Raw genomic sequence first — 13,850 nt, forward strand, 5'->3', positions numbered from 1 at the left:
TATTGCTAACAAAATATAATAAATATCCACTTTGATAGTTACTATCCATATTTGGTTTCTACTTCTGGTGGTTTTAGTAACACAAACTAGTTATCCTTTCCACGATGTATATCTATTAGAGCAACCTAACCTTGTACCATTTGTCATATCGATAGTTACATTTAGTCAATCTAAACTCTTGTCGCATGTTAATTCGGCCTACTTTATATTAACATCATGTTTGGCCCTTTTCTATATGTATTTGGCCTCTACCATGATTCCTCGGTCAACTCCATACATCGTCCATTCGGCCTTAGTTCTTGGGATATTTCTGATACCTATTGTACCTATTCTCAGTTTACCATGGGGCCAAACTCTAGTTATATCTTCATTCGTCCTACTTTATATTTACATCCTATTTGGCCTTTTTCTATATATATTTGGCCTCTAGCCTAATTCCTTGGTCATCTCCATACAACATTCATTCGGCCTCAATTCGTGGGATATTTCTGATAACTATTGTACCTATTCTTGCTCATCACAGAGCCAAGTCGGTGTGTGTCTCTTATATGTCTGTGGTATATATGTCTGTGCTCATCACATATTATTTAAATCTCTTAAACTCGAACCCAAGCCTCAGGACAACCAGCTTTTTAAGTATGGATGTGGTATATATAATATGTTAGTAAAAATAAATGTATTTTTTCATATTGAATATTTAAGATTTTTCTATTACATGTAATTGCAATGAATTAGAATTGTGCTGAAGGTTCATTAAGCAACTATTAGATGATAATAATGGTCCCCTGCATTTGGCTCTTCCCCAATCCCTCTCCTGCTGCAATTAAATTGAAACACTAATTGTCCTGCTTGCTTCCGATATGTTGGTGATTATTGCTGTTGAGGCTAGTTGAGAAAAGTCGAGAGTGACCACCAAACTCTTGTTCAATTTTTGGCTTAATATTTATCTAAATATTTTTTTGGTAGAGAATCAATAGGATTTCAGCATGCCTATAGAGAAGCCAAATACATAGCATACCTATTGTTTAGGATGGGTGTTTAATTCATGAAGTATTTATCATAATAAATATATCAAAAGAAGTTAAGACTTGTTTAGTTCTGAAAAGCTGATACCTAAATATATAGCATCTGAAAAAGTAATTTTTATATATTTAGTTGAACATAAAAAATAACATATTACATAATAACTTATATTTGGTTGAGTACCTTATTTCTAGGAATATTATGTAAAATATATATTATTCTCTTAATAAAAAAATCTTATCCCGTTATATATAATGACTTTAGGATATTTTTGAAAAAAAAAATTATCCTAATTTTTCACCGCTGGGATTGAACCTTTTTATCGATTTTCTTTTTACATAAAAACCTAGTTCTTATAAAAAAAAAAGTTACTTTTCCAATTTTATTTATTTATTTATTTATTTATTTATTTTGACTCCCCTTTCCCCTCCTCTTCACACTGGCCAAAAGAGACGGTAATTGTACTTCTGTGTAGCACCCGTCCAATATGGTCCGTAACATCTCCAACGATCTTGGGACTGCTTTCCAGTTCTCTTTTAGCACCGTCTGATCCAAAAGACTATCCATCCCAACCATCGAAAATCTATCAGGACAGGCCCCGCTAGTAATTGGGCGATTACAGCCGTCTATTTCCCTCTTCCCCGGACCTCTGCGGGTCAACGACGCAATACTTGGACGGCTAATGATTGGTTGGCGGTGGTTTGGGATAATTACACGTGTCCATCTGTTTGACGGTGGAGATTGCGAGGAGATGCGCCGAGCACCTCCCCCTCGCCATGTGATCAGGTCACCTGAGAGGAGCGTGCCGAGGGATTTTTTTTCTTTTCCTTTTCCTAGTTCCGAGAGAGAAAGGATGGGGAGGGAGAGGGAGAGAGAGGGCGGGATGAGAGAGGAGGTCATAAGCTCGGGGACGGTGGATCCCTTCGCGCTCGCCAGGTCTTCTTCTCCTCCTCCGACACCAGCCGCGAGGTAACACCAGCTCTCGCTCTCTTTCTCTCTCTGGCGTTCTTTTTGAGGCGCCTTTCTTGATTCTTGTGAAATTACTGTTTGATCTCCGCTTCTCCTTGCCTCAATCGCGGGTGTCTAGCCTCAAGACGGGTTCCATGGCAGGGAACCTCGGTTTTTGGCGCTTTCCGGCCCCAAAGCCCTAGAATTGGAGGTAGTTAGGTCAGAGGTAGCTGGTACTAAGTCTTGCTGCGTTCATGTGTGCTTGGTTTGACTTTTTGAAGAATTTTTTGTTGATGGATTTGAGAAGCCCTAGAACTTAGGTCGGTTAGCTGGAGAAGTTTGTAAGTGGCTTAACGGGAAGTGATTCAAAATTGCGTGATACTTGAGATATTAAGTGCGAAAAGTTTCGGTTTTTTTTTCTCCCTTTTTTCTGGTCGTTACTGTTAATTTGGATGGGGGGATCAGGGAGCATGCGTTTAGGAGTAAGGCCCTGTTTGAGGGAGCTTTTGGAGGGCCGAAAAGCACTTTCGAGCCCTCCAAAAGTAATTTTAGATAAAAATTGATGTTTGGTAAAATTTTCGGAAAGCTGTTTCAGTTTTTACGGAAAGCTGAAAACAGTTTTTGAAGAGAAGCTCTAATTTGGAGCTTGTCGAAAACGGTGTTTTTAGCTTTGTCGGGAAGCTGTTTTTTGGACCAAAATATCTCCATTTAAATCACACTTTTTTCCCCAAAACACTCATCCCGCCTCTTCCTCTCTCGCCCATCCTCTCCCTCTCCCTCTCCCTCTCTATCTTCTTCTTCCTCTCAACGCCGCCGTCTCTGTTCCTTCGTTCTCTTCTTTTTTTTTTTTTGGGAGCTCGTGGCTGCCCATGGTGGCCGCCACCATGCCGGCGACCCCTCTATTTCAATAAAATAAAATAATAAATAAATAAATAAAATAATGAGTGAGTGGCAAATAATCTGATCTAAATAAATAAATAAATAAAAATAAATATTAGTAATTATTTAACTAATTTTATCACCTAGCTAGAAAATTTGTTAGAGAGATAAAGATCATTAGAATGATGAAAAATTAATTTACACTAATAAATATAATATTTTTATATATTTATTATTGTATTATACTATAAATATAATATTATATTACATTATATCGTAATACATTAATATGTTATGTTAAATAATTTAATATTATATTAAATTATTATTCTATAATACATAATGTTATAGCACTATATTATAATAATATTATATTACATTACATTAATATTATACTATATCGTATATTTATGTATTAATATATATTATATTTTATTATGATCTGTTATATAATAATAGTAATGTCCTTTATGGTTATTTTGTCACACAAAAGTACTTTCTCAATTTGTTTACCAAACACATGTTAAAGTGCCACAACACTTTAGAAATGTAGTTACGAAACAGTAAACAGTTTTTTATAAACGCTCTACTTCAGACAGCTCTACTTCCAAAAGCTCTACTACTAACAGCTCCCGCAAACAGGACCTAATGCTGTTGGTATATTGGGGCTTCTACGGGTTACGTGGAGTTTCATCAGATAAATTAAGGATGTCAATGCAATTTATAATAAATAGTGTCTTTAATGGAAATGCGGGATTTTAGGGATTTGTTTATTTAGATTAAGTGTGTTTTTTATGGGAAGTCTTTCTATGGCAAAAAGTTTCTAAATTCAAGTGATATATTTAATGAAAGCATTGTTGTAGGTGGAAACTGAGTTGTCAACTGCGGTATTGATTTTCTGTCTATGTAAGTTCTTAATAGCAGCTGCAAAAGAATTGGGTTATGCTGCAGAGTATTTAATTTCCTGGGGTTGACTTCCCATAAAATGCCAATAAGTTTTATGCCTTGTCTCTCCTTGATATTTTTACATTGAGAGGCTCCTTAAGCTCTCTGCTCTCTCTCTCTCTCTCTCTCTCTCTCTCTCTCTCTCTCTCTCTCTCTGTGTGTGTGTGTGTGTCTTGAGCTGAGGGGTTTTATGTTGTTCTTTTTCTAAAATTGGATTCCTTGAATGCTGACGAAATCTGTTATGGACTCTAAGAAGGATCTTTGTTCACTATCAAGAGAGAGTTGTTCATTACGACAACATTTTCCTTCTGATGCTTGAGTGGCACATTTGATATTGCCTGCTTTTGTCATGCCAGTTTGCTTCTTTTCTCCTTCCTTCGCTGTGAATATTGGAAGGAAAACAATTATGGTGCAATAAAGGTAACTAGGTTCTACTGCCACAAACAAAAAGACTAATTCTAGCTCTAGATGTATCATCTTTCTGTTTGAGTTATATTTTCCAGATACATGACTTATGATATTATTCTTCTTGCTCACACTAAGCATGATATTGTTTACATATCAGTTCTGCTGGGGCATCCTCAGCTGCTGCTCCAACCAATATGCCCAGCATTGATTGGCATGGTAGTGCTCATGGTTCCAAAGCAGGTTCTTTGTCCTGTTTTGGTCCCCAACCCATTCGGACTTCTTTAAGCACAAATGCTGGTGGCTCTTCTCTGGGCTCCTCACTACCTTCATGCAGACCATGGGAACGAGGTGATCTACTTCGGCGTCTCGCCACATTTAAGCCTTCAAATTGGTTTGCAAAACCAAAGGTTAGTACCTTTCCAATATTAGCCCAATTTCTCAAGTATGCTTTAAATTTTTATGTGCTAATGTGTAATTGCCTTCATAAGTTTCATTTTCTTAATCCATGTATTGATGGTCTGTATTTTAGTTAGAAATACGTATTTGTTAATATTTTTATGTTAGATAGTGTGAAACTGTTAGATATTTGCTTGCAATTATGCCTGGACACTACTACTAGGAACATGTTTTCTTATATATGATTATGCATGTGTACATGCTCAGTGATGTGGTTTCTATGCACACCAAGATGTATGCCGTTGTTATATATGTGAAACAGTGGTAGCCAACAGACTCATCTTTTTATCATGCATGTGCATTTTCATCTTCAAATATAATCTGTTTACACACCTTAGCATCTTTAGTTGCAGTTTGTTTACCCAGATTTGTATCTTATGTAGGGGTAGGAATTTTAGCCAACCAGTCATGTACCTGATCTGACCGACCCAAATGGGGCGAGTTTTATCTGACCTGTTTAAAATCGGGGGCAAGTATGGGTTTTAGATATAATACCCGAGGCAGGTTCGGGTCGAGTATAGGTAATGGTATGCCCTGCCCCAAACCCGACCCAATATAAGATAACCTTAATCCACCCCCCTGGTTCACTCGATAGATGATAGCCATCACAGCCCTGTTCACCTCGATCATCCCTCCCCCCTTTTATTTAGAAATTTATTATTGTTAAAACTTAGAAAACATATATATTATGTGAAAATCATAACATTCGATTATTTTTGTTTGTTTTTGTTTCTAAACCCTCAATTAATTTGACTTATGTATGAATTGTTTCTTATTAGAATATATTGTAATTATTGATGTACACTAGGATTCTCTCTATATGAATCAAAAATTGGGTCATAAGAGAATAAGCTATAAGCTTCTCCCATTTATATAGCAGTTGTAATCTCATTAATTATAGCTATAAGCTATAATTATCCAACCCAACTGGATTTGTATTGTCTACACAACCCGACCCGCCACAACCCACCCCTACCCAACATGAGATCGGTACCGGGCGGGTATGGGTACAGGGTTCTTAAATGCGGGGCGGGTACGGGTATTGGCCGACCCGACCACTTGCCATCCTTAATCTTATGTATATCCATGCCAGTATTCTTGTTATAAGTATGTTGTCTTTTTTTTTTAATTTGAAGGTCTTCATTTATAAAACTTTCAGGCAGCCAGCTCGTTGGCTTGTGCTCGAAGAGGTTGGATGAACACTGATATGGACAGAATTGAATGTGAATCATGCGGTGCGCAACTCAAATTTAATGTATTAGCATCCTGGACAACTTCTGAAGGTATGATTGTAGGATGGTGCTAAATCTGTATCATAATTTACCCCAGCTGCTTTTACCAGGTTGTGAAAGAGATACGTGGTTTTCATTTACTGACCTAGTTATGTAACAGTTTCTGATCATAAGTTTGTTGTCTTTAACTAATATAGAATCGAATTTTTGAGGAAGAACAGCTTGTTCAACATCTTTGTTCGTTGTTGAATAGATATTTACGATGCAATTTGTTATCTAATATTATCAGTGCCTCATCAATTCATAATAGGTCACATTTAGGACTGACCTCTGCATTTGTGCTCTGCTTTAGTAGCAAAAAAAGCTAACCATTTTTTCTTCTTTGGCTTCCTTGCCAACTATTTTGGGCAGCCTTGCCAACTTACTAATGTTGTCATGTTATGCTGTTTATAGTTGATCATGCTGGGGAAGTATTTGCAGAACAGCTTGATGCAGGCCACAAAGTTACTTGTCCTTGGAGAGGGAATTGCTGTGCTGACAGCTTGGTGCAGTTCCCTCCAACTCCTCCATCGGCACTTATTGGGGGTTATAAAGATCGGTATGATGGGCTTTTGCAATTTCACTCCCTTCCAGTAATAGCTTCATCTGCAGTTGAGACTATGAGGCTCACAAGGAGTAGTCAAACTGATCGCCTTCTGTCACAAGCACATACATTTTTTTCTGGGGAATTAGGCTGTAAAGCAGATAGCACACCAGGATTAGAAATCCCTCGAGATGATTCCTTTTGGAGCCATTCTCATGTATGCTCTTCTATCATTCCTTGATGTTTTACAATTTACTATTATCATTCATTTCTTCATTGCTGGATCTGGACTTGTGGCTTCTTACTTGTTTGCATGTATTAACCTTCATTTAATTTTGAGTAAGCACAGAAGCTTATAAGCCTGTGTGGATGGGAGCCTAGATGGCTTCCAAATGTTCAAGACTGTGAAGAGAATTCAGCTCATTCTGCTAGAAATGCATGCTCAGTTGACCCGACCGAAGATGAATTTCATCATTCTCACTTTCCCCAACTTAGTAAGAATGCATTCCTTGTCTCAGTAAAGAAAGATGCTGGAAAGAAGTTGAAGACTGCTAAAGAATCTAGGTGCAGCATGAGATCTCCATTACTAGATTGCAGCTTATGTGGGGCTACTGTCAGAATCTGGGATTTCCACACAGTGCCTCGTCCTACATGTTTTGGCCCCAATGCTGATACTCCTGATGTGGGCAAGAAAAAGTCATCGACACGTGGAGTTAGTGCAGCCAGTGCAATCAATGGATGGGTTGCTGCTGAGGAAATGGAGAAGGAGCAGATTGAGGGTTGTGATGAAGCAGCAACAACTGATGAGGGAAAATCACTATCAAATGCTGGCGTGGATTTGAACCTCATGATGTCTGGAGGATTACCATCTATTCAATCTGGCATGCCAGCAACATCACGACATTTTGATGATGGTGGAATGGGGAGAGATCTAATGATTGGCCAGCCTACTGGTAGTGAGGTTGGTGACCATGCAGTTTCGCATGAGTCATGGGGTCCAAGCACTAGGAAGCGTTGCCTGGAGGAAGGTGGAAGCACAGTTGACAGGCCACAGGACAGGATTCAGCAGGTTGACAGTGTTGAAGGGACTGTTATTAACCATGATGGTGATGAAGTTGGTGATGGTACACAGGATTCAGATGGCCCCCACAAACGTGCTCGTGGGTTTGATATCTTTGATACATACCATCCATCATGCAGGATAGATTCTTCTGGTGCTGGTCCTCGTCATAATTTATGCTTTGATATAGATATAGATGTCAATAAAGTTTATGCCTTTAAAGAAGAGAGTGATGCAGCTGCTGGCCTCCCATCCACAAGAGATTCTGCTCAGGCATCCTCTGTTATTGCAATGGATACAATTTATCATACCCCTGAGGAGTATTCTATGGAAAGTGTTGAGAATTATCCAGGAGATCTTGATGCTGTTCAATTTCCCTCTCCAAGCATGCAGAGGAACTTTGACATGAAAGAGGCATTGGATTTAAATTACAGCAATCAAGCACAGCAAAGCACTTGCATACAACCTGCTGCTGGAAGTGTTGCCAGAGAAATGGGAGGCAGCAGCACAAATGAGGGGGAAGAAATTTTAAATGCAGAAACGGACACAGCTTATGCTAAGGACAGATTTAGTTTAGGAATTAGTGGAGGGAGTGTTGGTATGGGTGCAAGTCATGAAGCTGAAATCCATGGAGCTGATGTTTCTGTGCATAGAGCAAATAGCTCCGTTGATGATGCAGAACCAATCCCTGAAGTCACTGAGAATCTGAGGCAGACTGGTGAATCAGCTCGAGGACCTGGACTAATAGATGGTTATGTCCCAGAAGAAACTGGTAGAGATGATCCTCACGGTGATAGTCAAGACATGATGTCTCGATCGGTAGGAAGAGCTGATAGTGGGCCAAAAATTTATGGTTCAACAAAATCTGATTCTGTTGAAAGTGGGAAGAAGATTAGCCATACCTTGGGTCAGGACAGCAATGCCAATCCTTCACTTTCTTGTAATGCAATAAAACATTCCAATTATGAAGCATCCAAAGAGGAGGTGACTCAGACTGGCAAGGCATCTGCCACTGATGATCGTACACTCCTGGGATCAGATTATGTTCCTGAAAATGGGACAGGTACTTTCATCTGCTCGTTTATTGGTTTTTCTCTTCTCTGCATAAACATTTCAAGCTTTCTTGAACTGTCAGTAGAAGCTTTTATATGGATTTTTTATTAACATGTCTACTTTGATGTGATATGCAGAAATTATTGACTTTGGTTGAGGTCATAAGCAAGTTCCAATATTTAACTATTTGACTTAGCTTGGATCGATATTATAAGCAAGTTCCAACATGTGAATGTTGGGATAAATACTTACATATAAATGCACATTTAAAAGGGGAACAATACACTTGAGATTTAACAAATAATAATTCAAAAAGGTTTGGAAGGACAGTTTGTAAGGAAAAAAGATGAACTAGGGATAAGTATGAACTATTGGAGATGCTAAGCAGCTGGGCTCTATTCCCTTACAGTAACATGCCATTAGAATGTTTTCCTTTGAATAATGTTTTTCTTAAAAACTAATGGCAATTTCTTTTAGAAAAATGACATCCCCATGGGCTCAATTCCCTCATTGTGATATAATTAGATATGGTCAAATCTCCATAGTTCCTTGATTGGTTATCCTACTTTGTGTTGACAGGATTTATTTCTTTTAACCATCATTAGATCTGTTCATAATCTCAAAGTTAAGTTTGTATGGTTGGTCTATTGTCTCTGAAACTTATCTTGTGTACATGTAATGTTTATTTTCTTCACCCCTCCTCCTATGTGGAGAGGGCTATACTGGTGATTTCGTTAATGTATGCCACTCTTGTCTTCATCTGCTATTCTGTGTTTGTAATTTGCCTAGTATGCTTGAAGGACTTGGATTACATTTTGGTGTTAATATATGTATTGCCACTTAACGAACATGCTTGGTTCTGTATCATAACCATAAGCCTTAATTGTGAAAGACTTTCCTTATCTTTCTTTAAATCATGTCTTCAATTCAAGCCTGATTTTTTAACTGAAGGGAATGTTTTTGAGTTCTCTGACACAAAAACATCACTATTTTTCATGTCACTCAGGAATTACCATAACACTGGCTATAATGAGTTGTGTCTAATGCTAAAAGAACTCTCATAGATACTTTTGTGTAGCTGCAAAGAATTTACATTCTCCATAACATATTGGAAATATCAATGAACTTTTGTATGTATTACTGTAAGTCAATTAAGGTGGTGCTTGCATGTGAAATCATTTTGTGCCTTTCTATCATATCTACTGTCCACATTCTGCAATAATGTGTTACTGTTTATGTAGATGTGGTCCAATGTTCACGTAAAGAGAGAATAAGGGTTTTTCTTGGTTAGTCGTCACCATTTTATGCATGATTATTACTTTGTCCTCCGATCACAGTGCTTGTAACTATACTGCTATTTGTTTTCTAGGAACAGCAAATGGAGAGAATGACTATGAAGCAGAAGCTGGAGAATTTGATCCAATTAAGCATCATAGCAGTTATTGTCCTTGGGTAAATCGAAATGTTGCAGCTGCTAGTTCTGAAAGCGACAGTGGTTCAAGTTCCAGCAGTACTGTAGCTCTTTGTGGTTGGCAGCTTACGCTGGATGCTTTAGATACTTTTCAATCCCTTGGGCATGTTCCTAATCAAACAATGCAGTCCGAGTCTGCAGCTTCTTTGTATAGGGTAAATTCTGACTATCTGCTTATTTCTTGTTCCCAGAAAGACTTTTAGAATTTAGATTTTAATGATCTATTGGTTTTGCAAAAACACTTGTTAACTTTTTTTAGTTGAAAGATTGTGATTCTTTCATTTTACTAATTTAGTTTAAAAGGAAAGCAGGCAACAAACTTGTAGAACGCTTGCTTGTCAAGCTGATGTTAGTAAACACTTGCTGATACTTTTTTCCACTCCCACCCAGCCGCATGCTCCCATGCACAGATGATTTAAGGCGTCTGTCCATACTGTACAGTGCATACTGCCATTTCATGGATATTAATCTCTGCTGGTCCATGTTAGTTCTTCTCAGTCTGTTATGAACTGATAAGGACCACAAAAGACCCTCTTTTTTACTTTTTAGGCAGCTTGTGCTTACTTTGGCCTCTTTTAGGTGTATAATCTAGTTTTGACATATTTATTTTTCTTGTTGTTAAGCATTATACTCATCGATCCATTAAGAAAGTAACCTTAGACTAGCGTACCCAAGCATGCCAATGCACTAGTTGCATGGAAGTGGTTGCTATGTTTTGGCATAGCGCCGCAACGATATGTACTGTGTCAACCCAGACCATCACGTTTTAGGCATGCAGTGACCATCGCCTAGCTACATACAATTTTTTGGGACATCCATCTGATATTCTCACTAACTATGTGGTCAACTTCTCAGTATTCAGTTTGTTTCTTCATGTTGGCCGATTTACTGTTGTAAGTATCTGTAGCTTTCTCCAGGTAGTACCATTTCTATGAGGACAAGCTAGTTGGAATAAGGATTAATTTTACATTTTACTAAAAGAGAAGTAAGGATTGGAAACCAGGATTTCCTATTAGGGTCCTAGATTGGGGAGGGAGCAAAATAAACAGATGAAGGGGGTGATATATCCACTTTGTACCCGTGCACATTTCCTCAATATTAGGTATCATAAAGGATTTATGTTGTACTTTTGCTGATGCTGTACTCACATATGGACATAATTGATTTCATCATCTTTTTTTTTTCTTTTGCATTATATTTTTGGAAAGCATTTGGCAGTGCCCAATAATCCGTACTCATAACTCTTCGTGTGAGCATTTCCATGTGAACAGGATGATCATGTAACTCCTAGCCAGAAACTTTTGACACACTATTCTGTGAGTAAAAGCCAGGGAAAACACTGACCGAAATTTAATTAAGCACTAGGTATGTGTGCATATTTCGGTTTTCTTTACCTGCAAGTTACATGATCAGCAAGCACTCTTGCTTAGATTAAGAAAGAAATGAAGTTTCCGAAGATGCTGCAATTTCCATTCTTACAAGTATCCTTTCATTTCCCAATTCTGGTCGGACAAGTGACCAAGTATCCCTTATTGAAAGTAGTTCCCTTCAGGCATGCTAACATGTAGTTGGATATTACTTTCAACATACCAAGTGTTCTATAGGATATCTTGCTCTGAAATTTCTATTTTCACTCGTAGTCTGTCATGTCTTCTACGTTTATTATCAATTGTATCACGGGCATCACGCTGTGCAGCGTTCTGGGTGAACCCATACCAAATACGATGCACAGGTTCACATGTCCAAAAACAACTACTATTCAATATAATCCAAAATATGGACTCTCTAGTCACATATATGGATGGATCTGTGTGTTATTTGACTGAGTACTTTGAGCATGCATTGTTTGCACAGATGTAATGGATCTATCTTTGTATGAGGAAGAAATGACAGGGTGGATTACTAACTTCTTACAATACAACCAGGTCAGCTGGGCTGCCGCAGGAAGGAGAAGCAGAGCATGCGATTTCCGATAAGGGAAGAACGCACCACGTTTGTTTTTAGACTGTGTACTATGTATTCTCAATAACTCCCCGCAACTTTTCAGGGCTGTGACTAGCATACATCTAATTGTGCTGTAAACCAGGATTTCATGCACATCCTAAGTTAATCTTTTAAAGAATCTAAGGCAAGCCACTCTAGTTCTTGCTTCAATTCCCATTTCATATAAATATGTCTCAGTTTCTGCATTTCTGATGTCGCCATCCATGCGCACGACGATGAGAATTTATCTGATTTATCTGGTCGCCTCAGAATTTGCCAAGGAAGTTACTGGGATCTATCTGATTTTTCTTCCTTTTTATTTCTTTTTCGATGGACTGTTTTATATTGGTTTTCACCCCTTCTGAGAGGCCAATCAGGTGTACTGTACTTATCGTGAAATCATCTGCTACTTTGTGGGAGCTATCTTTATCACTTCACTTGTCTGGTCTTTTTTGGATGCATGCTTTTGCCACGCGTCGGCCTCTCATACCTATGAAATCTTAGCTACCAATGAGCTTTCAGCGAGGCAGAAGCAGATAAAGTGGGGATTACGATTGGATCCTTGCAGCCACCTCCAGAAACATAACAATACTCTCCTCCATTCCCTCTCTTGCCCCCGCTGCAGCATGCCAGTCCTCCATACTCTCTGTGCCTCCTCCTCGCTACCCAACACCATGACATCCCCCCAGTTATCAAACCTATCGGCTAAACCATCGACTCTGAATTCAAGTGCAGGCACGCCCAGGGCCATGCAAACTGACTTCCCTCTCCCTCTCCCTGAACTCCCCGGCCATGTCAGGGAGAAGATCCTCAGCCTAGAGGTCATGGGCATCGACTCCGGCCGGGCTCTTTCCCTCAATCCAGCCCTCCGCAGCGCATCCCTCGACTCCATCAACTCCATCATCTCCTATCTCCAGTCCAAAGGCATCCACCACAAGGACCTGGGCAGGATCCTCGGGATGTGCCCGAAGATCCTCACCGCCAGCATCCGCTCCGACCTCCGCCCTGTCTTCCAGTTCCTCTCCCAGGACCTCCAGGTCCCGGAATCCAATTGCAGGAGGGTCATCAACAAGTGCCCCAGGCTGCTAGCCTCCAGTGTCCGGGACCAGCTCAAGCCCGCCCTCATCTATCTCCAGAGGCTGGGTTTCAGGGACACAGATGCACTTGCCTACCAGGATCCAATCCTTCTGGTCTCCAGTGTGGAGAAGACAATGATCCCCAAGCTTCAGTACTTGGTGGGCTTGGGGCTCTCCCGGGAGGAGGCTGTGGGAATGGTGCTGAGGTGCCCGGGTTTGTTCACCTTCAGCATTGAGAAGAACTTCAAACCCAAGTACGAGTATTTTGTGAGGGAGATGGCTGGCACACTGGAGGACCTGAAGGAGTTCCCTCAGTTCTTTGCCTTCAGTTTGGAGAAGAGGATCAAGCCCAGGCATCAGGAGCTCATGGAGAAGGGGATCATGAAGGTCCCTCTCTCGGTCATGCTGAAGAGCACCGACGAGGAGTTCAAGGAGTTGATACAGAAAGGCAGTTAAAAGATGAGCTGCTCTCCTACCTGCTGCTGCTGTAAATAAAGAAAACCTGCATCATTTGGTTTAGTATATGCAATGATTTCGACATATATACTGGTAACAGTGATTTCGTATCAAAGACTACTTAGCTGGTAGCTAAATCATCTTCAGACAAATCTAGGCATCTTAATGAATAACCAGTGCCATCCTTCTGTAAAGCTGGATGTTTAGCAATGCCGAAGTATGGATTTTCATTACTTAATGGACGAGCCATAACGCAGCCAGCAGCTTAATGAATCCA

General features: G+C 39.5%; 2 protein-coding genes across 7 annotated transcripts; both read left to right on the forward strand.

Moving 5' to 3' along the window:
• The first annotated feature begins 1,844 nt into the window (after nucleotides 1-1,844).
• LOC120104082 lies at nucleotides 1,845-12,225 on the forward strand. 6 transcript variants are annotated; one of them, XM_039114557.1, is made up of 8 exons: nucleotides 1,845-1,992; nucleotides 4,361-4,610; nucleotides 5,819-5,942; nucleotides 6,345-6,691; nucleotides 6,824-8,597; nucleotides 9,957-10,213; nucleotides 11,330-11,423; nucleotides 11,984-12,223. In XM_039114557.1, the coding sequence occupies exons 1-7, from the start codon at nucleotides 1,877-1,879 to the stop codon at nucleotides 11,399-11,401; spliced, it is 2,940 nt and encodes a 979-aa protein (XP_038970485.1). In that variant the 5' UTR covers nucleotides 1,845-1,876; the 3' UTR covers nucleotides 11,402-11,423; nucleotides 11,984-12,223. The 6 variants fall into 6 exon arrangements, with proteins under 6 accessions (XP_038970485.1, XP_038970486.1, XP_038970487.1 ...); XM_039114560.1 differs by lacking the exon at nucleotides 11,330-11,423 and adding an exon at nucleotides 4,152-4,215 and having other exon boundaries at nucleotides 1,859-1,992; nucleotides 11,989-12,223; XM_039114558.1 differs by lacking the exon at nucleotides 11,330-11,423 and having other exon boundaries at nucleotides 11,984-12,225.
• Nucleotides 12,226-12,300: 75 nt separating this feature from the next.
• Nucleotides 12,301-13,811, forward strand: LOC103703687 (transcription termination factor MTEF1, chloroplastic). The gene has a single exon (XM_008786620.4). It carries the CDS (start codon nucleotides 12,668-12,670, stop codon nucleotides 13,571-13,573), a length of 906 nt encoding a protein of 301 aa, XP_008784842.2. The 5' UTR covers nucleotides 12,301-12,667; the 3' UTR covers nucleotides 13,574-13,811.
• Nucleotides 13,812-13,850: the final 39 nt, after the last annotated feature.

Source organism: Phoenix dactylifera, chromosome 16 (genome assembly GCF_009389715.1).
Source record: "Phoenix dactylifera cultivar Barhee BC4 chromosome 16, palm_55x_up_171113_PBpolish2nd_filt_p, whole genome shotgun sequence".
Classification (NCBI taxonomy): Eukaryota; Viridiplantae; Streptophyta; class Magnoliopsida; order Arecales; family Arecaceae; genus Phoenix; species Phoenix dactylifera.

What these genes read in the sequence shown, in the direction of transcription:
- LOC103703687 (XM_008786620.4), top strand. Translation starts at nt 12,668, where the DNA reads ATGCCAGTCCTCCATACTCTCTGTGCCTCCTCCTCGCTACCCAACACC.
- LOC120104082 (XM_039114555.1), top strand. Translation starts at nt 1,877, where the DNA reads ATGGGGAGGGAGAGGGAGAGAGAGGGCGGGATGAGAGAGGAGGTCATA. An exon ending in CCTCCGACACCAGCCGCGAG is followed by an intron (nt 1,993 to 4,360) that starts GTAACACCAGCT and finishes TTTACATATCAG; the next exon opens with TTCTGCTGGGGCATCCTCAG. An exon ending in CCTTTTGGAGCCATTCTCAT is followed by an intron (nt 6,692 to 6,823) that starts GTATGCTCTTCT and finishes GAGTAAGCACAG; the next exon opens with AAGCTTATAAGCCTGTGTGG.